The sequence below is a fragment of the Acomys minous genome (genome assembly GCF_964271855.1).
Source record: "Acomys minous genome assembly, chromosome: 4".
NCBI lineage: Eukaryota > Metazoa > Chordata > Mammalia > Rodentia > Muridae > Acomys > Acomys minous.
The window spans coordinates 42,873,949-42,895,944 of NC_140486.1; the positions used below are offsets into that span (position 1 = coordinate 42,873,949).

Consider the following 21,996-nt stretch of genomic DNA (forward strand, 5'->3'; position numbering starts at 1 on the left):
CCTCTGTGGTTTAGTTAGGATGATACTTGCAACTAAAAAAAAGTTGCTATTTCCTTTTCTTCTGATTAATTGTATTTGCAACATAATCACATACCATCTTTTAGTGATTTCTTCCTAGAATGTGTCAAAGTTGATGTGTAGTGTTTTGTCCCTCCACTCATCTAGCTCAATACATATTGATGAAAAGTTGCACAGAGTAAATGACATTTTATTATGTAAGATATATATATATATATATATATATATATATATATATATATGTCCCATTTTTAATGAATCAATAATCTGTTCACATGGAAAAGAGAAGACAAAAATTGATATGCCTGGAAATATTTGTAAGATAATGTATTTACAAAATGGATTTAATTATGAAAGTAAAATACACTGAGGCATTATCACATAGAAAGCTGTATGTTTGTGTATATATATATATATACATATATATATATATATTTGTCTCAATGTGAAGTTAAAGCATTATTTATAATTTTGAAACTGCTAAATATATCTGCATATAAATACCTAAAGATGGTTTGTCCATATGAAAATAAAAAGATTTGGGTGTGATTAAAACAAACTGCTAAGAATTTTTGTTTGTTTTGGTTTTGTGTTGTCTGTTTGCTGATGCAGATTTTGTTTTATTGGTTTTAATTTTTTTTAGTTATATAATTTCCCCTTCCTTTTCTTCCCTTCAAACTTTCCCATATATGCCCCACTTCTAGCATAATCCCTAAATATCTATCCTCAATCAGCCAAGTATAGTTCTCTAACCCCTCATCAAGGAGATTTTTCTTTGCAATAGACGGAGACCATTACAGGAAATTACAACCAGTTAAAATGCAGAGTTGTGGAACCCGGTCCCAACAATATATCACAAGACAACTCCTGCACCTAAGGGCCAGGAATCGTAATGCAAGAAACATAGTTCCTCCTGGCTGCTTATATCAAAATGCAAAAGATAAGAGATGAATTCCAGATTGAGCAACAAGGAAACAGAAACTGAAAACTTGCAAGTTTGAGCTATATTCACAGTATAAAATAATGCAAACAAGGCAAAACAAAATAAACAAAGAAACCAAGCAATTAAAAAAAAATTTAAGAGGAGAAAACACAAGCTCACTGGGGGTGCCTTATGAAGACAACATGAAAGAAAAGGCTGAATAACTAACTGATAAGGAAATGCTGCTTGAAAGTCATGAGTTTACAAGAAAAGTCAGAGATGAGGCAGGATTATGCCACCAGAGAGACTGCTTCAGTAAAAGGCTACAGACAGTGGGCTGGAGTGAAGAAAAGGTGTCGCACGATTGAACATCCTCTGTTCCATCTTTATGGCCAAAGGGAACTAGTGGGTTTGAACATGCTGCTCCTTCCTCGCTTCTTATTTGTCTTCACTTGGGTGGGACTGTCTAACCCCTGTCTGTGCCCATTGCTATGTTTTAGAAGCACACGATTTGTCTGGCGTCACAGGTTCCCAGACGGATGAATCATGATGTAAGTCTTATCCATACTGGATTTGGCTGATAATTCAGATGATTCTTGGGACACCAGACATGACGTTGGAAGGAGAAAAATGTTACTGCTCTTGGAATATATTGCAAATTGTATATGGGTTTTGAGTTTTGGAGGGCCAAGAGAGAAGTGACAAGGTCTGAATGTGTCCCTAACACATGGTCCTACAATGGAGTTCTACACTCAGTGGCATGGTATTCATCTGAAGACAGGAACTATGGCAGACTGTTTAAGACAGATTATGCCCTAGGGGTAGAGCCTGACTGTTTAAAATGAGAAGATTCCCTCTCTCTCCTCCCTCTTTCTCAATCTCTCAATATCTCTCTCTCTCTCTCTCTCTCTCTCTCTCTCTCTCTCTCTCTCTCCTCTTCCTCCTCTTTCCCCTCTTTGTCTTCACATCTTCTCCCCTGCTTACCTTCCTCTTTCCCTCCCCTCTCCCACCCCCTTTACTTTCTCTGTCTTGTGAGGACATCAGAACCTAGCATTTCTGACTCTCTGACTTTGGACTTCCAGCCTCTACAGCTGTGAAAAAAATAAATATTTTAAGTTCCACAGTTCATAGTATGTTATTTTGGTAGGCTAGGCTAACTCAGAAAAAAAAACCTTTGTAGGAGTATCTGAACTCTGTATTAGTTTGTAAAAATCATATAAAATATAATTCTTCTTATTATATTTCTTTGATCTTTTTTTTTTCTTCAAAAGAAGAGTTTCTTGTTTGAGAAATGTTTCCTCCGTTGACACTATTCCAGTTTGCCAGGGATTGCATATGTAGCAGCCACCTCAGACAAGAGACCAGCAAGATAGAGCACAGGTTGTCTGGTGCTGATAATTCACATTTATTTGGAGACGTGTATCTGAATTAGAGAGCCGTCCAGTTACTGGAAAATGATTTTCTTTAAGCATACACGTTTATTTACCCAAGAGAGTGAGGCATATCGATTTCCCTTCACCAGGAGTTTTTGATATTCATATTATTAACTTATCTGTGTAATTAATATTAGCTGACAGATTTGGTGACACACACAGGACACTGGATTAATCTGTGCAAAAGTCTCAAGGGGTATTACTAACAGCAGACAGGGTACGTGTATTCTGATTTCAAATAACTGCTTGGTTCTTAGCGAACAATGCATTCTTTCATTCTGAAATAGAACCTGAAGGGGCTGCAGAGATGGCTGAGTCGTTAAAGGAATCTGCTGTGCTTCAAAGGATCTGGCTTCAGTTCCCAGCACCCACATGAGATGGCTTGCAGGTACCTGTAACCCCAGTTTCAGGGGATCCAATGCCCTCTCCTGGTCTCTGTTGGGTATTGCACACAAGTGGATTATGTATACAACCACTTGGGCACACACACATAAAGAAGCAAATCTTTAAAACATCCCCTCCCTCCCCCGGGCATCTAAGGAGATGATCATGTGGGGTTTTTTTTCCTTTCAGTTTATTTATATGATGATTACATTAAATGATTTCTGTATGTTGAACCACCCTGCCTGCCTGGGATGACGCCTACTTGGTCATAGTGAATGATACGTTTGATGTGTTCTTGGATTCAGTTTGTGAGTATTTTATGGAGTCTTTTTGCATCAACGTTCATAGGAGAAATTGGTCTGAAATTCTTTCTTTGTTGAGTCTTTCTGTGGGTTAGGTATCAAGGTGACTGTGTCCTCATAGTTTGGCAGTTTTTACTTCTGATTCTATTTTGTGGAATAGGATGAAAAGAATTGGTATTGACTCTTCTCTGAAGGTCTGGTAGAATTCTGAGCTAGCTTGTTTAACCATTTTCTCAAATTTGATTTGGGCACTTACAAAAGTATTGTTTGTTCCAAATCAGCTAGAAGAAACCTTAAGAGAACAACGCCCTATTTCCCTTAGGGAAGGTTGGGTAGGTTTTTGGTTGCTCTCTTGTGCTACAGATGTTTATTTTCATTAGGAGTTGGTTATAAGTTATTATTGGTCTTATCCAGAAAGAAAACAAGGTTGGACTCAGGCATACTTTCTATTCCTTTATCTTTCTTTCTTAGGTTTGGAGATAGGGGTTGAAAAGAAAGAAGGGGGAATATAGAAATATATAAGGATCATAGGAAAAAAAAGTAGATTATTGAATCTACTCTTCAACATAGTGCCTTAATTGTTACTCACAAATAAGGTTATTTTTAATTCACTGGTATAGAATTTTGTATATTGATGCAAAAGAAGTTGAATTCTGATACATTGGTATAGAATTAAAATTTAAGATTATTCTTCACACACATTATATAAATTTTTTCTAATATGAACTATTGTACCCATACAACTCAACTATAACATAAGGTTTATTTCCAATACTTTGAAAGTGCTATTGCAGGCTGCTTAGGATAATTAAGTAATACAAGTTAATTATTAGTTGATCAAATCATGGTTATTTCAATTACTACTCTATTTTTATCACAAGACTATACATCCTAGGTTTAAAAGATAGATATGATTCTTAAATAGATAAGATCTTCAAAAACCCCAGAACCCTACAGAATATGGCATTTACAGATGTTTTTATTATTGTAAAGAGTCTCTTGACAATAAGACAGGCTAATTCTAGCAATACCCAGCCTACCTCAAAGAAGATGATGAGCATCAATGAACCCCCTTATGGAGATGGCTTCAAACATGGCAAACAAGCTACTGAGCAAAATGTCCTCATTTCTGCCACGGACAGAATTATGTCTAAAAATAGGCAAGCTTGGATATAGGCAGAGTTGACTGCCAAACACTGCCAAGACAGGGTAAGCAAGTCCTCAATAGTTCCTGCCTCACAAATATGTCTGTCAGATATGTTGGGCCAGGAAGCTGAAGATGATGCTCCAATGTTACAGAAAATTTCAAGTGACTGTTCAGGCAGCAAACGGTCTCTGTCATTTTTTCACTTTGGAAGCTGATAACTTGCACTTCCTGTCTACTCAAGTCTCTGATGTGGTTGAAGACCAGAGAGTTTAGTTTTACAATTAAGCTTTTTGGGGTTAAGATGTTTTTAGGTCTAAATAGATGTTTTAAGTTGATAAAGATGAGATATGATAGGTATTGATTTACATTCAGAATTTTAGACTCACCAAGATAGGAAAGATGTTCTCTTTAAAGTTGTCAAATACGAATAGCCAAAACATTATGAATGTAACATTTATATAATTCCTGATTGTTTTGTGGCTCTTCTTGCTGTAGGTAGTTTATTATGTATATGTTTAATAATATAAATGTATATGTAAAAAAAGAAAAATAAAAAAATTATTTTCCTAGAATAATAAGAAAAGAGAACGTGTTGTTCTACTGTACCCGGCCTCTCAGCAGTTCATAGGCTGTCACCCCCAGGGACCACCAGTCAACAGCAAAGGAGTAGCCCGTCTCCTTCCTAGAGGTGAACATCTCTGGTGCTGCAAGACACAGAAAAGGTCAGTTCCACTCCCCAAGACTCCAATCAATCTATTCCCCCAGCACATTTCTCCAAGGAAGAATTAGCAGCCTGAAAGGTGCAAACACATTCACAGATGGCTATCGTCCATTGGTAGATTGCTCGCAGCAGGCAACATTTTCTAATTTTTTTTTTTTTTAGCTCTCTCAGCAGTCCCATCCATCAGCTAACACAAACAGACACACACAGACCTTAATGGCCAGATTCATCTCTTATTTAAATCATGAACCTATTACACCGTGGATCCTATTGGGCCTCAAATAAGCCACTCACTCTGAGACAAAGAAAGCTAAGGGGGAGGGGGGGAGGTTATTTTAGTCTGGAAAATGTACACTAAAGCAGCTAAATGTATATAACATTCTCCAACAGTGCTCAGAACTGTACGAGACAGGTCCCGGCTTGGCTGCCTGTCTTGGGAGCAGCAAGGAAGGCCAGCACAGCCTCCTATTGTGTGTAGGGGCAGGAGAAGAAAGGAGAGAAGACGCTCCAGGAGGTATAATGCTTTGCAACATCCGTAGGACATCTATACTTAGTAATTTTAGTTCTCTGAATTGACACTACTGGAAAGCAGAGTCACCATCAATTGAACCTGCAGAGATGACCCCCCAGGCTTTCTTTAAGCACTTTGTGGTACCTTTCTAAGTATATACTAGAGTCCTACAGGTTAGAACATGGGAAATAAGGACAGAGCAAAGACAGGTTTGGTTGCTCGCTGGGGGTAGACACAGTGTCTAGTACAGAGCCCAATAAGTAGAAATTTATCACACTGGTGAATGGGCACTGAAGTCTGACTTGGAGCCATTGTCTCTGCAGCTGTGCTGGGTTCAAATGCTGCCTCTACCACTTACTGCACCCATGAGCAAATCAGTCTGCACTACCTATTTCCTGCACCAGCAAGATGGGAATACTAAAACAAACTCTATATCAGTTTAGAAATCAAATGAATCAATGCACATCCAAGTGTCAACATAGTGCCTGGCATTCGCAAAGTGCTAAAAGAAAAATCAGAAAGGAATGTTTGTAGCAGTCATGTGCCTACTCCAAATGTACACAGAGATGGTGCCAAGCCTCCTGTAGTAAGGTACTGACAGCGGGCAAGGGAAATCTCTTGGATGTGGCCTCTGTACACACAAACCTGCTTACCTGTGCCCTTGAATTCTAACTGAATTTCTCTGGACAGCTTCCCATTACAAGGGTAGAACACCGCCATCCTGATGCTCAGGACTGACTAAGAGCTTCCTGCTGGAGAACTAAGTGGGTCTCATGCCCTGGTGAGTTCACGTTTTATGCTCCACTGTGTCCTTTCTTCAAGTCCCAAGTCCTAGTGCAATGGGGAGATAACAGCCCTGACCCCACAGTGCCCTGACTCCTGCATGGAATGGACTGTGTTTTTGTGTTGCTTTTTCGGTACCGTGCCACAAATCACATCTAAGGCAAAAGGTGTCAAACATTGCACTTAGAGGACATGCAGAGAATTTGGAGGCATGGCAGAGACAGTGTTGTTAGAAAAATGCTAAACAAAGTAGGCACTACACTAGGAAAGTAGTGCAGGCTGTCATCTCAGATCATCCTTGGAGGAGATGTGACTGGTTTTTTTTCCTTCTTCTTCTTCTTCTTCTTCTTCTTCTTCTTCTTCTTCCTTTTGATATTTTTCAATGCAAAGTAGGTGTCTACCTTTTTGTCTATATGCTCCTTTTTCAAACATGAAATTTTCTGTATGTGCATTCCTTCACTAAACAAATATTCATGGTATACTAAGCACTGAGGAATTGTGTTGGATGTTTAAGAGCAAAAACCTCAACAACATACAAAAATATTATGACACTTTAAGCCTTCAAAGAGGCAGGGGGAGATGCTGAGGGCCTCTCTCTGATTCTTTGAGAAGATCCCTGATCCTGAGAGGAGCCAAACAGAACTGGAAGGGCATCACTTTCCCTCCAAATACATAGGGGGACTTCTGTGTGTAAATTTTTCTTTTTTCTTTTTCTTTATTTTTAAAATTTTAAATATATATATATATATCCAAAAAGCATCAGAAACACAAAAGGAATGAGGAAGTATTTAGAACCCAGTGCCCTTTTAGCACACACAATCTTGCTCCCACCACTGTACCCTGTCCACCCTGCTGACAACTCACCATCCTGAGATTTAATTGAATAAAATTTATTTTTTACAATAATATTTGAATTTCTAACCAACAGCTTAATTTTGCCTATATTTTATACACATCCCAGGGTTATGAATTAGAGGGAAGAGAGGGTGGCTAGCTGCATAGCCATTTACATAATTTCTTTCAAACAGTTATAACATAGGAACATTAATAAAGCATAAACAGAGAATAGGAAGGAAAACATACTTGCATTCCGTCAAGTCTTTTTTAAGTCAAATGCTGGTCTCTGTTGTCCTTAGTGTCTTGTGTTTTGGCTCAATAATATTTTTTGTGATTTATCCAAATTGCCAGGCAAGATTTGTTTGAGTGTAATACTACATAGTAAAATACATAGTAATTTACATACCTGTCCTATTGTGGATAGCTGTTGAAATTATTTTCTATTTGGGAACATCACAAATAGCGGGTATGATCCTATAGGTTTACAGATGTTGTCAGGACGGGACGTACCAGAGATGGAGGTGTGCAGTTCACATAGCCAGATAAGGCCAACCTACCCACCAAGGGTTGTGTGGTCACACCAAGACCAGTAGCTAAAGTTCCTTTTGTTTAACATTCTTTTTCACACTCGGGTTTTTTTCAAATATGATGCATGTGTCATTTAATTTCATTGCAGTTTAAAATGAATTTCTACTGACTACTAATAGGAGTGCTATATTTTATGTGTTTTGTTGGGTATTTGATGATGAGTATTTGGTGTTCAGTTTAAAAACCTAGACATTAGGTTTTTGGCAGGATGTAAGGGTTCCCCAAGTAATTCTATGATATAATGAAAATAACTCCCAAGATTTTAAAGAATTTACCTCGAATATCATCCCTAAGAAAAATGTGCAAGTAGTGAGTTTTGAAAAGAGAAAGAACAGAAAAAAAAATCTCATATCCCATATGCTAACTTACATTATAAAGCTATATATAGTAATTGGTACTGAACCCCAGAGTACCAACGCTAGTACATAAAGTTACTTAAATGATGGTGAATGACTTTCAAATCAGTGTGGGATGGTGTGTGACTTTACAGAGAATTTCCAAATAATCACTTAATAACTTAAAAATATAGTAAGGGCCTTATTAAACATATGTTCAGGGAAAGTAGTGTAGAACTGGTATTAAGTAAAAATGAATAGAGTAATAAAGTATTAGGTAAACTTATCTAATATCTGGGAATAAGAAGATCTAGGTAATAGAATCCATAACAGAAACCCAGGAGCAAGTCCACAAGCACACCTGAGAGACAGGACATGTGTGCCAGGACGCAGGCAAGAGTCCCAGCCCTTCCATACAGATGTGATCAGGTCAATTATATTAACAAGAAGTGCAATGCGCATGGTAGCAATCCCAGCAGTCAGGGGACAAGCGCAAGGAGACTGCTGCATGTTTAAAGCCTGAGCTACATAGAAGCTCCAGGCCAGCCAGAGCAACAGGGAAAGACTGCCTCAAAACAAACAGACATCATCATCATCAACAACAGAAAACTCTTAAAACCAACAAGTGAAGGAGACAGGAAACTCGTGTACCAGTAAAAAACAAACACCACACTAGAATCTAGAATTTCATATCCCCAATATAAAAAGGTGGGAATTATTCCCATTATCACTAAGCTCAAAAGTAGGGAAGAAATCAAGGACCAACAAGAAAACAAGCAGATTCTATGAGCAGGAGATAGATAAAAAGTAAGAGATGGATTTCAATATCACACTGTGTAAAAAGTAACTTATTCTCTTGGCTTGGTTGTTATCTGGGAGGCTAACTGCCTCCTTCTGCTAACCTAGGCCTAGTCCTGGAAGCTTCTAGCCTCCATACAATCTAAGCTAGGCCTAGAATGTTTTAGCCTCTGAGACTTAACTGCTTAATGAGCTCACCCTTACTTGTTCTTTCTGAGCTCTGAGCTGGCTGGTTCAGCTCAGTTGTTCTAACTTAAATCTCCCAGCTGGTTTATATAATCTGGCTTCTCTCTCGGCCCAGAATTGCTCTGCTTGACCTCAAACTAACTCAGCAGTCCGCTCTAATCTTCTGGCTTCATCTCATTTTCTGGCTCATTCCATCTTCACCTGAGTTCTCTTTCTGCAACCCATCTCTCTATTACTGTCCTGGTAAAACTGCCTCCTCTCTCGGAAAAACTGCCTCTTAAGTAGCTTCCCTTTGCTCTCACTTCTCATGAGAGTTAGCAGTATCCTATTCTGTCAAATCTTCTTTGATTTATCACCTTTTCTGCCACTCACTTAGACATCACTTTTAAACATGGGTGCTTCGTTCTACAAACTAACTTTACCTTTGTTTGGGATTAAAGGCATGTACCACCACACCTGCATCTAAGCGTTTCTTTACCTTGCTCTATACCAGGCTGGCCTGAACTCCGATCTGTTTGCCTCTGTCTCCTGGATTAAAGGCATGTTTGTATTCCAGCCAGATCACACAGACCTAGAAGATCTCTGGAAATGATCTCTTGTCAGAATAGCCAGGTTCTGAATTAACATTCTTCTAAAACAATGTGCCCCATTTCTACCGATCATTTGGGAAGGTTTGTGGTCCTGATGACTGGGCAGGGGTGAGGGTGCAGGGAGCTCATGTGTTAAGTTCTTCCAATGCAAGTAGAGATCAAAATGAATCTTCAGGTATGAAACACTGGCATGTGTGTCCTGTGGCCAGACACTCTTTCTTACAATGTAAATTTTAATTAACAAGTAAAAAATAAACACGTTCAATGTGTACAATACATTTTGAACCATGAATACAGTGTGGATGGATAAACTGAGGCACGTATAGATTACAACAGATACCATTAATTTTTTTTGACATTTTTAGTGTGTGTGTGTGTGTGTGTATGTGTGTGTGTGTGTGTGTGTGTGTGTGTGTGTGTGTGTGTGTGTGTGTATGCCTGCCATGAGGTGAATGTGAAGGTCAGAAGATAATTCTAGGATTCCCTTTTCTACTACAGGGATTCGAAGGATCTAACACAAGTCATCAGACTTGACTTAAACCGGTGGGTCTCAACCTTCCTAATACCATGAACATTTAATACACTTCCTCATGCTGTGTTGACCCCAACCATAAAATCATTTTCATTGCTACCTCATACCTATAATTTTGCTTATGTTACACATAATAATGTAAATATCTGACATACAGTATACATGACCCCTCCAAGGAGTTGCGACCCACAGGTGGAGAACTGGCGGCTCAGACTGTGTTCCTAGGTCTTCCTTGGACCCACTTCCAAAGTGCACAGAGCAGCACTTATTGTCATGTAGCACTGTTTTTAGAGTGAGTGGTCCAAGGCTTGTTCCAGAGCATACCCGGCACACTAGCAAATGTCAGTCATTACACCATCATCACTGCCGTTCCCCAAGATGTTCCAGGCTACATGTCTCTAGATTCAGGTTTAATTTCATGGTCTGTCAATCACTCACTCTGTGGTTATGATCACATCATTTTCTCTCTGGGTTGCACTTTTCAATGTATGAGTAAGAATAGTAGTAATATCCCTCTCACAGGGTTGTTGTTTTAATGATGTAATAAATATTAAAGATTTAACAAAGCTCCTGAGACAGCTGAGGTGCTCACCACATGGTAGCATTTGTTGTTACCTTCCCGTTACAAAATGGATATTTACATTAATCTAATCTAGCTTCTAAAAATGTAAAGATAACTCTATTCGTACATAGAAGAAAACATTCGAAAGGAAGCTATAAGCATCTCTTGGTAGAAGAATTAGTTTACTTCCTTCTTTGCTTGTAAGAATTCTGCACTATTTTTCATAGTGAACACACACACACACACACACACACACACACACACACACACACATTTCTCCTCTGTACTAGTGAGAAGACTTTAGCTGGTGAGTGTCTAAGTAGTCTGGCTTATACTCACACAGGTATAAGGCCGGAGAGGATAGATGGAATGAGAGGGAGGAAGGGTAAGAGCATATGGAGCCTCAACTTCTATCTCCCTGTTTTCTCAGGTCTGTTTGTCTTTCTTTCGTCCTCTTTCTACTTAACTGCTAGTGTTCTACCCCAGCACAGTAAAGTGGGTCCTTGTAACTTTCTAGAAGATAGGAACTTACTAAATTACTGAGTGTGTGTGCATGTGTGTATGTGTGTGTGTGTGTGTGTGTGTGTGTGTGTGTGTGTGTTAAAAAAAAAAAAGGCAGGGTCCTATCCATAATTCTTCATGGAAAGATGTCTACTAAAAAGATCAAAGGTGAAAGCAGTGGTGGGTAAAGCTGTGGGCTGTGGCGGTCACACGTCCCTTCTGGGATGCAGTGGGAAGCATTCCCATCATGCTGGACAAACTAAACTGGTTCAGCCATTCAAAAACCATGAGGGGAAATGACCCGGAACATACTTCACCCCTTATGCCTCCCACTATCCGAGGCCAGACAAAGCTTTGCCAAAGGATAAGATTTGCATTCCAAGATGATTAATTGTTCCCACACAGATCATAGCAAATTGCTGAGTGTCAGATTATCTTCATTTAAAAGTGATAAGTATAGTCAGGCTCCTAGGGCAGGCTGAGGAAAATAAATGAGTAAGTGGGTGTAACGCATCTAACGCCTTGTCTGGTCCACAGAAAGAGTTTGATAAATATTACAGTTGTCCATTAAAAACGTGACAGTGGGGCAGTGCTTGGCCTCGTGCCTAGATTCCAATTTCCTAGCTATATTGTATGAAAATGGTAGAAATGACAACTGTGAAAAAAATTAAATTATACAGATATTATACATAAAATGGCGGGGCAGAGGAGAGAAAGATGACCTCCCCTTACTTCTGTCACCATGGAAACCATCCCTAGAAACCCCAGATGCACATTTTCTGATTTGGCTCCAAGAAAATAGGCTATAATGTGGAAACCCAGGAAACCTGGGGAACAAACTGGACAGAGCAGCAGGCCTGATATTCCCTTTTATCACTAGATTGCTGTGGGTTTTAGGAAGAAAAATGGGCTGAATTACATGTGTCCATTATTTGAGAAGTGACAAAAGAAATTTACTCCCCCCACTGGCCATTGAAAGCCACGAAATCTGCAGTTGCTCAAATGTTACATAAAATAAGGCTCACTCTTTTCTTCAGAGACAATTTTGTGGTGGCCTTTCTTGTAAGAGTGCCCTTCCCCCACCCCACCCCCCACCCCATTACAGAGAGGAACGAGAAGGAAAAGCTGAAAAGAAAAATTAATAGTGGCATTGCTCTTTTCCTTGATTTTTCAAGTTCAGACATTTTGCTATGTAATTTTCAGGCTGTATCTACCTTATGCCATTCCTTCCTTCCTTACTGAGTCCCTTCAGCTTCAACAGCTTTAAGAGCTTAACTAATTAAGAGAGATGCAGAGGTGGAGAGTGGATTTTCTTCTTCCATCATCTGCCAGCCATCCTGCATTGTTTAATGTCCTACTTTAACTGGCTGGTACCCATCTCCCTCCCCACTGATAACTTATCAACCATCAAGGCCTAATGATTTTTTTAAAAGATGTATTTATTTGTTTTAGGTATATGAGTGCTCTAGCTGCATGTACAACTGTGTGCCAGAAGAGGACATCAGATCACATTATAGATGTTGTGAGCCACCATGTGGTTGCTGGGAATTGAACTCAGGACCTTTGGAAGAGCAGACAGTGCCCTTAATATAATGCTTCAAATATCTTAAGAATCATGACAGTGAGTTTTGAAAGTAGTCTCTCAGGGCTCACTCGACTATCTCACCAGGCTGGATTTTCACACCTCAGTGTAGAGATGGGGGGCTGGGCTGGCTCTTACACGTCTCCTGTTTCCTAGTGTGCACTGCTTGTGTTTCAAACTGTAAAAAGGATCATGGACTCCTCCCGCAAGCATGTCGAGTGTGCCACAGGGCCGGCAGAGCTTGTCAAATCAGCTTGCACAGAGTGACCTAATGACTTTGTAAGCCTGATGACGACGGGGGATGTACCCTGAGAGAGTCTGGTGCTGTTAGTCTGCACTGCAACTGTTGGCATCTAAGTAAGCCATAGAGACATGAATCTCCCTTTTAAGCTCTAAGCCAGCCCTGTAGGCACCCCATGAAGCTAGAGCACAGGCCCTACCTAGTCCCTCCAAACGTAGCCAAGGTCTGTCTCCTCCTGCTAAGACCTGACTGCACAATCAACAAACCCTCATGAACAATTTAGGGTCTGTTAACTCAGGAAACAGCTTGCCCAGCACACAGGTAAGACAGCCATCTCACCCAAATATGAATGTTACAATGAAATTACAGACAACACAAGAATTAACAGATAATTATGAAGACTATTAACAGATAATTCTGAGTATTAAGAAATCACATCTTTAGGAGGGGTATGGGAAAGGGCTGTGTTCCATTGCTGTGAGGACCGCATGCCTCCTGATAAACAGTTCTCTGTATATTCCAGGGTGGACACAGGGCCCAGCAAGTTCTACTAAAACAGTGTCTCTCTGCAGATGAAAGCACTAACAACTGAAGTTGCAATCTGTAGCTGATGTTTACACACGTGAATGTAGACTTTATGGGCCGTTTGACTCCTAGCCCTACGTCTTAATCTTCAAGGCAAAAACCAGATCCGTATGTCACTGTAAGTGAAGGCAGGCATGTAACAGAACAGTTCTTGGGCACAACCTACTCTTTTTTTTTTTAAACTAACTCATGAGATTGTTGTGAAAGTAAAATTGAAGCTAATCCCATAGCTGGGAAGGCACTTTAACAACATTACCACCTTGTGCATGCATACAGTATTATGTAGATAACACTAGTATTATTACTCTTATTATATGACTCTACTTATTCCTGATTCCTTTTGTTTGATTTGTTTTGTATCCTCTCCTATTGGCGTGTAATTTCTATGAGGTAGAGACACATGTGTGTGTGTGTGTGTGTGTGTGTGTGTGTGTGTGTGTGTGTGTGATGTGTGTGGTGGTATATGTGTGTGGTTTATTTTGTGTGTGTTTATGTGTGTGTGTGTGTGTGTGGTATGTGTGTGTGTGGTGTGTGTGTATGTGTGTGTTGTTTGTTAATGAGTCACTAAGATCTCAAAACCTTTTCATATACACAGGCAATCAATTAGCCATTGACCAAATTCATACTTTTGTTCAGAAATGGATAGATACTAATTAGATCATAAGATAGCCTTTTCATAATGTGATCCATGTCCCCAATGAATCAAGACCATCCCACGTGGCTTGCTAATGCAAATGCCTCAGCTTCACTTCAGACCCATCAAATCAACAGTTCCCCAGGTAAAGCCAACTAGAAAGGAGTTTGTCTGCTCCAGGTCCAAATCCTTATCAATCTGGCCTACAGTGAATGGTACTAGAAGAACCAGAAACAAAAGATCTGTTCTTACAAACACTTGAGAAGCTGCTTGTACCCACCCATGTACGGCTTGGTGCCAGCTACGGTGGTGATCCGAGTCTCCTTGGGCAGCATGGCTGCAATGTTGAAGTCTGTGATGTGCACATGCCCTGGGGGGAGAGGAAGACCAGGAGAATGTTGAATTCCTCCAACCAAGAAAAACAGCCATACATATAATTGAAAAGATCTGGACACTTATTCTTTGGTTCTGGTATGCTAGCTGCAACTGAGTACAGGCAATACCAACTACTTAGTCCATCCTCAAGGCCAACGAGGTCTTAAACCATCAGGTCTGCAACAGCCAGAACATGATATGCAGCCATTAGTATCAACTATACACTTGTAGCTCAACCTCAGACTACTTGAAAATTGATAGATGAGTTCATGTTCCAAGAACTCCTCTGGGTATTACTGTCTGTTGGAGCCAGGCTAGACTGTTTATCCTATGCATGCCATACAGGATACAGCCCAAGTCTCTCAAAACATCACAATTCTCACACTCTCTCGTGGGATCTTTAAAAAAAAACTATGAATCAAATTACTATTAAATTACTATATTTTGGCCCAGGTATGAATATACATTTTTTTCTGCTTTTGCTGTTCTTTACTTTTATAAGATTCCATTTGCATGGAGGAGGCAGACAGGGCAGGATGCATTCAGTGACCTCTAACAAAATAAACTGTATCAAGGGACAAGAGGAAAATTTTGGAATTATTTTTAAAAAGATTGGGAGACATGATCTGTGTCCAGACCTCTGTCCCCCTGACATGTAGTAGACATTAAGTCCCTTTTCCACATTGAGCCTAAAGTTTCCTGTACTGAAAATAAAGAATGGGTAGATTAGATGACATCTAAGGCCTCTTCAAATTGTAACACGCAGAAATAAAATGTACGGGTAGCACTTAAGTTTAGTGGGAAATACACCTTACATAATGTTTCAGGGTTCCTGCATTTGTATCTGGAAGGAAGAAAAGGGCGGCTCAGGAAATTCATGCCAACAAGCCTGTTGTGTTAGCTGTTGGCACAATAGTTACCTGCCTTCCTAGAGCTTGATGTGTTGGCATTTCCATTTCCAAGTGTCTGTGTTGATGAGACGGGGCTACAGAGGGAACAGCACCTGATTCTCCTTCCAGGGCCCCCAGTCCAAGCTCCTCACACTGAACTTCACAGCCTGCTTCTGGTAGCATCCTGCCCTTTGCTGAGAAAAGCTCTCGCTGTCTCCATCAACATGGTTCTGTTTTTTGCAGAAATACGTTCCTCTTGATTGTATGCCATTTTCATAGGGCGAAAGTAGCGTTGGTCGAGTTGAAAGTTAAAGCACTCTTGGCCAAATCATACCGGTGAATGATTTCAGTAGCTCTTCTAATTCTCTATAGTTTATGCTTCAAATATAGGACAATTTTGGAATTTGATGAGAATTAAGTGGGCCTGAAATTGTCACTGCTATAAGCCAGAATTCATGGCTTTAAGTCTAGTCCCCACCACTAACCAGCTATGTCACCTTGAAAAAGTCCCCTGTGCTCTCTGATTGTAGTTTTCTCACCAGGTGAGGTTATAGAAAGATGAAAGGGGACAGAGACTATGGGAGACTTAGCAGCTCTTGTCAGGGCAGCAGAACTGTTGACAATCACTATCAGAGACTAAGGTAGAGATTTTACAATACACATATGCCTGTGTCTCACTCTCGTGCATCTTCAACTGGGCTGACAGGAAAAGCATCTGCACTGAAAACATCAAACTCCAGAAGATGGTTGTGAGCATCCAGGCATGGACCCTTTCCTGAAATCTGAAGATGTTTTCCAGACTCAGTTCTAAGGTTTCCTAGACTTGTAGTAGAAGTAGAATGCAAAGGTCACTTTTGATGTGCACACTTCCCAAAGCCTGTTCTCTGGATGAGAAACATCAGGGGCACTCACTTGTAAGAAATGCAAAACTCCAGACCTCTCCTAATTTCTGGATCAGAAACACTAAGGTCCATGGCCCAGCATTTAAGCACACCTTTCAGAAGATGGTGATGTCACAGAGAGTGGTGGCGCATGCCTTTAATCCTAGCACTTGGGAGGCAGAGGCAAGTGATCTCCATAGTTTGAGGCAAGTCTAGGACAGCCAAGGCTACACAGAGAAACCTTGCCTCAAAAAACAAACAAACAAACAAAAAAACTAAACAAACAAAAGAAAGAAAAACAAAACAAAACAAGACATCATTGTTTTGAAAGAAGACCTGGCTGAATGGAATGGTGAAATTGGTTCAGGAAAAAAAAACCAAACCAAACCAACCAAACAAACAAACCTACAAATCTAGACAGCACTGATGATTTTTTTCTGCTCAATGCTGAATATTTATTTTCCCATTAACATTGCATGATTCCTTCAGTGTTGAAAATGCTGTCACAACTTGTCCCAGCAAAATAGCCTCTGTTGTGTAGGTGACTGACTGGCTTAAGAATAATTCCCTAGGCCCCAGATGTGGCAGAATTGGAGTTGAGATGTAGAGACGGTTTCAGGATCTAGACTTTGCTCTAGTGACACTTTGGTTCAGATTCTGAATCTCCTAAAATGTTGTGTGCTCTGTCCACAAAACCAAAGGACTGAGCAACTTGAAGCAACCACTTTTTGATTGACTCAGACATTTGCCCCTGCCGGAATGCCTGGAAGACAGTGTGAGGGGATGGTCTGAGGCCTAGGGCTTAAGGGAGCTGTAGCAGGTACCATTATCAACTCTCCAGAACCCTCCACGACGCTGAGCTTCGGTTCCCACAGGCGCATCTGTGCTGTGCTCTTTCCTGGACAGGCTCTCTTCTGTGCTGGGGCGATGACCTCCAAGGGCAGGCTTATTGTGATGCTGATCAAAGGAATCAGGGCTTTCCCCAGAGAAGGAAGGGCTTTGACGCCTTCTTCCACTATCCAGCGTTCCAAGCAAACTCCTGGAATAAGGTTTCTCAACACCAGGACTGTAGGGACACTAGATTCATTAAGTCTTGCTGACTTGGGCATTGTAAGATGTTTGGTGTAAAGTTCTCCTGTGGAAGACTAAGACTTTCCTGGCTTAGATGCCTGGGAAGGGTTTCCACCTGGGACATCATAATAAGCGCAACTCACTTTACAGGGCAGTTGAGTCCGGCCACCACTGTTGTCCTGATCTACATCCTTCCTCACTGTGGCTGTGCTCACTCTGAGGCCCTTCTTATCAACACATTTCTCCAGGACATGGTGGCTCATCAGCGGGCACTGGCCACAACTGTTAAGACGCTCACGTTTGCAAGTGTTCACAGTATGTGCGATCCACTTTTCCTGTGATGTTAGCTATTCTCAGCACTAGCTAAGGCATGATCATTATTATCTGGGGTGGCCACACGTGCTATCATGCCTTTTCAATGGGACACCTTCTTGATTTTTCAGCATGTTTTGGGGCTCTTCATGGAGGAAACTGATAAGATAGAAAGCCCTGTTCTTTCTCACGCTCAAGACTGGATTTTTACCTCCCTCTCTTGTGACTACAGATAATATTAAGAAGCTAAATTATAGATAATTTTGTAATTGCCCGAGTCTTTGATATACCAGGCAGGCATTATTGTTCCTCTGGATGTAGCATTTATTTCCTGGATAACTTAATAAAAACACACTGATTTGTTTTAGACATTTGTGGAAGTGATAGAATTGGAAGGGCCATTTCTACTGTTAGGATGTAAAAATATGCATCAGGACAGTCAGCTGTGACTCACCCAAGACCTGCTGCCATACTGGCTCTGAGCTAGTGCACGTGAGGTATCTGGAGAGAGCAGTAACTTGCCTGCTCAAAATGAAAAACATTTTTTTATGTCAAATGCCGAATCATAAGAATTGTTAATGCACACCACAGAAAGAGTCTCCATCTTGGAGGATCTCACATAAATGCCACTACCTGCTGGTGAATATGAGCAATATACATCATTACAATAAAGCATACTTTTAGCCTGTCCCTGAGCACAGGTGAATTACGATAGAAGCCGCATGATGGAAATACAACACTCATTTGGAAGGATGGGCACAGGAAAAGGCATGCAGGAAAAATTACACGGTTGCCCTTTGGCAGCTGCTACAATCTCCACGCCAGGGGTGAACTATTGAAAATGTGGTGGTAGAGGTCAGTAAGCTTCAGCAGCAGCTGTTGCTCCAAAGGGCAGGCATCAGCTCGTGGTCCGACCAGTTCTCTCATAAAAACAACCACATCAGGAGCTGGGAGGATACAGCTTGGGAATTTAATCACTTAAGAGTGATGAATTTTGGTTCAGGAATAGCATTGAAGTCCTAGATTTTTTTTTTTTTTGTAGTCGAAGTGAAAATGACTTCAAAACAATTATTTTCTCTAGAAAGGTATCCCCAGGACAGGGTTTACAGAATGTATCCCAGATTTTCTCTTTGTCTGCATCTATTTCACTCTGACAGTCCCTCCAGAGCAATTTTTTTCTTTTATTTAAAGCAACAATTCTGAAGGTGAGTTCGGAATGGGAATACAATATAGTTTCTGTTGTTGGTGCTGTTCAACCTTAAATCAAAGGGGTGCTGGAGATTACCCATCATCTGAGACACTGCAACTGTCCCTCGGGAAGACACTCCAAGCCACAAAGTCCTGACCAGAATGAAAATGCCAGACAACCGTGGAAATGGAGGAAGCCAGAATGGACCGGTTACGAGTGGAGTTACTTGAAGGTTAAGGCTAAATGATCGTGTTTAAATCCAGGATTCAATATGAAAAGAAGAGTCTTTAGTACATCACACCCTGAAAGCCAAAGTAATTCTCTGGGGAAGATCAGTGAGCACTTAACTTGCATACACTCTATCCATAGAGATCTGGGCTTTCTCAGATACGTGACAGTCTACACAAAGCCATACATTGTGTCAACACAGTCCCTGTCCAGCTCTGAAAGCCTTTGCAATCCTATGGAAGTCTCACTTCCATTTGGTTCTAAGAGGTTTTCTTTTTCTTTTTCTTTTTTAAAATTTTATTTATTTTTTATTATATTTCTTTTTTACGTATACATTTATATTATTACACATAAATAAACTACGTACATCTAGAAGAACCACAAAACAATCAGGAATTATATAAATGTTATGTTCTTAGTGTTTTGGCTATTTGTATTTAGCAATCTTGAAGAAAACATCTTTCCTATCCTCGTGAGTCTAAAATTCTGAATGTAAATCAATATCTATCATAGCTCATCGAGCGTTACGGAAGATACTAGAAGGAAAACTCTAGCCCAAGGAAGGTAATTTTACCTAGGAAAACAAAGGAAATACCCCACATCCACAAAAACAAAAGAAAGGAAGCTCACATACACTCTCTCTAACACTACCAACATCAAAATAATAGGAACCAATAACCACTCATTATTAATATCTCTGAATACCAGTAGATTTAATGGTTGATATTGCATCATATTTTGTCAGTGTTGTATCAATGCTTCTAATGATGGTAAAATGTAAGTACTCTTGTGTTCCAAAGAATTGAAGACATGGAGACTGTTTGAGGCAACTTAACTAAGTTCTGAGAGCTAGTACTAGTGAACTGGGTTTTAAAGTAATCTGGCTCTGGTATTGATACTCTAAACAACATTATAATCAGCCCTTCACAAGGGTAGGCTCCCTGTATGACTAAACTAACTCACTTTTTTCCTAATGTAGAATCACCAAACTTCCAAGAAAAAATAATGAGAAGAAATGCAAACGCATAAAAACACAGTGAAGCCTGTTTTAAGAACCAAGATTAAAAGAGGAATGGAAAATGCTTCCATTGGTAAGGTCTCTATCAGAGCCTTTACAGATGATGAAGTGACAGGAATCTTGCCTAAGGCAGCCGTCTGTCAAAAAAGGTAAGGAATGGACCAAAACCTGGTTCTGCTTGGCCAGCCATGGCTGGTGGTGCAGAGTTGCTTTTTGTCTAAATTACAAAAGGGTGGCTTTTGCAGGGTGCCTTTCTCCCCACCTATGAAGGTTTGCAAAATGCATTTAAACCAGGCATGGGAGGACCATGCCTCCCACAGAAGGCTGGAAGAGATGGTGTTTTCACGAAGGTCACCTTCACGCTAAGTCTCAGCGTTGCTCGCATTTCTGAGGTTCAGAAATGTGTTCCAAAATGTCAGAAGCTATAAAGGTAAAGAAATAAGCCATTGGAAGGAAGTGGGGAAAAAAGTCCCTTCAGACAGTCCATAAATAAGTAATGACTTTGTGCTTTGAGATCAGAGGCCATGCACGAAGGATTTTTCTAGCTCTCTGAGCCTAGGTGGGAGCCATTCAAGCAGGCAAATAAGAAATAAGCAATAAGTGGAACTTAGAGTTTTCTGTTCTAATTGCAAATCCTGCTTATCAAAGTTCAATAAAGAAGGGTCTTTATAGACTTACGTTTGCTTTGCAGAAGTTTTCTAACACAGAACAAGGATGAAACAGCTACTGCTGAATCAGTAGGGGCAGCTGAGGAACCTGGGATGCCACAGGGCTTGAGTCACACTCACGACTTTGCTAGTAACATACCCAGGAACCCAGGAACCCTGACCTACACGAATGTGCATGTACACCCTGCTTCTACATAAAGTGCGATGCTCCTTGGCAGTCGTATAGCAATACCCATTCCTATTTGAACATGTTTTAAGATACAGTAAGGAATAAAGGAGGAAGAGAAATTGGCCAACTACCCCAAACTGGTTTGGGTTTTGTGTACATTAAGGCAGCTGTACCCTCTGAGTGAGCTTATAGGTAAACCCCTATTTACTTTCTTATGTATTGCAAAATTGGGCATGCATGTTATTAAAATCAGATGCATTGTGGGAAAGGACATCCACAATAAGCAGGGTTTACAACACACGTGCCTTTTAAATGAGACGGAAAGACCCTCCTCCTAGCAAGCAACTCTTTCTCCTGGACCCCATAAAAAGAAGCCTCCAACAATAATTGGGGGGTTCTTGGACATTCTATCTCCAATAGGCTACTGCTCCTTTGCACCTTTAAATAAAACTGCTTTGTCATTTGTGCGCACCTTTTCAATTATCTTAGTAAGTTGCCAAGAACCTGGAAACACTTACTGCCAACAGTGGCCAAGAGCAGCGCCCTCTCATTCACACCACGCAGCTCTATGCCATACAGTATTCCCTGATGTAGTACCAATAAGTCCAAGCAGACTTTTGTAAATGTTGAGGAAAGAGACGGGGAGATGCTCCAGTGATTAAGAGGAACTGCTGCTCTGCCAGAGAACCCAGTTTTGATTAGCAGCACCCATATGGGGTTCACAGCAATCTGTAATTCCAGTTTCAGGGGATACTATGCCTTCTTCCGGCAGTGCACACACACGGTGCACAGCATACTTGCAGGTGAAACACTTTTACACATAAAAATAAAAAGTTCTAAAACATGTTAAGAAGAGACTATGCATGTTTCATTATGTTGGCAAAAGCATGTATTTAACCAGAGCTCTTGACCTCCAGTTATTCACGGTCTCCTTCATGAGTCTTGCCATTTTCCTCTCAATTTCATAACTGGATCCAATAATACTATTTTGCCTATATTATAT

At 40.4% G+C, this 21,996-nt stretch overlaps 1 protein-coding gene across 4 annotated transcripts in view; it reads right to left on the reverse strand.

Moving 5' to 3' along the window:
- The window catches only part of STK32A (serine/threonine kinase 32A), a 113,468-nt gene that overhangs the window by 11,102 nt on the left and 80,370 nt on the right, over positions 1-21,996 (reverse strand). For 3 of the 4 annotated variants that reach the window (XM_084778058.1, XM_084778057.1, XM_084778059.1), the window contains 2 exons: positions 14,473-14,562; positions 4,813-4,910 (listed from right to left, as the gene is read on the reverse strand). In XM_084778058.1, the coding sequence (XP_084634184.1) occupies positions 4,813-4,910; positions 14,473-14,562 (188 nt within the window). Of the gene's footprint in view, positions 1-4,812; positions 4,911-14,472; positions 14,563-20,457; positions 20,579-21,996 lie in introns of those variants that run through there. The other variant, XM_084778060.1, reaches the window with a different exon arrangement.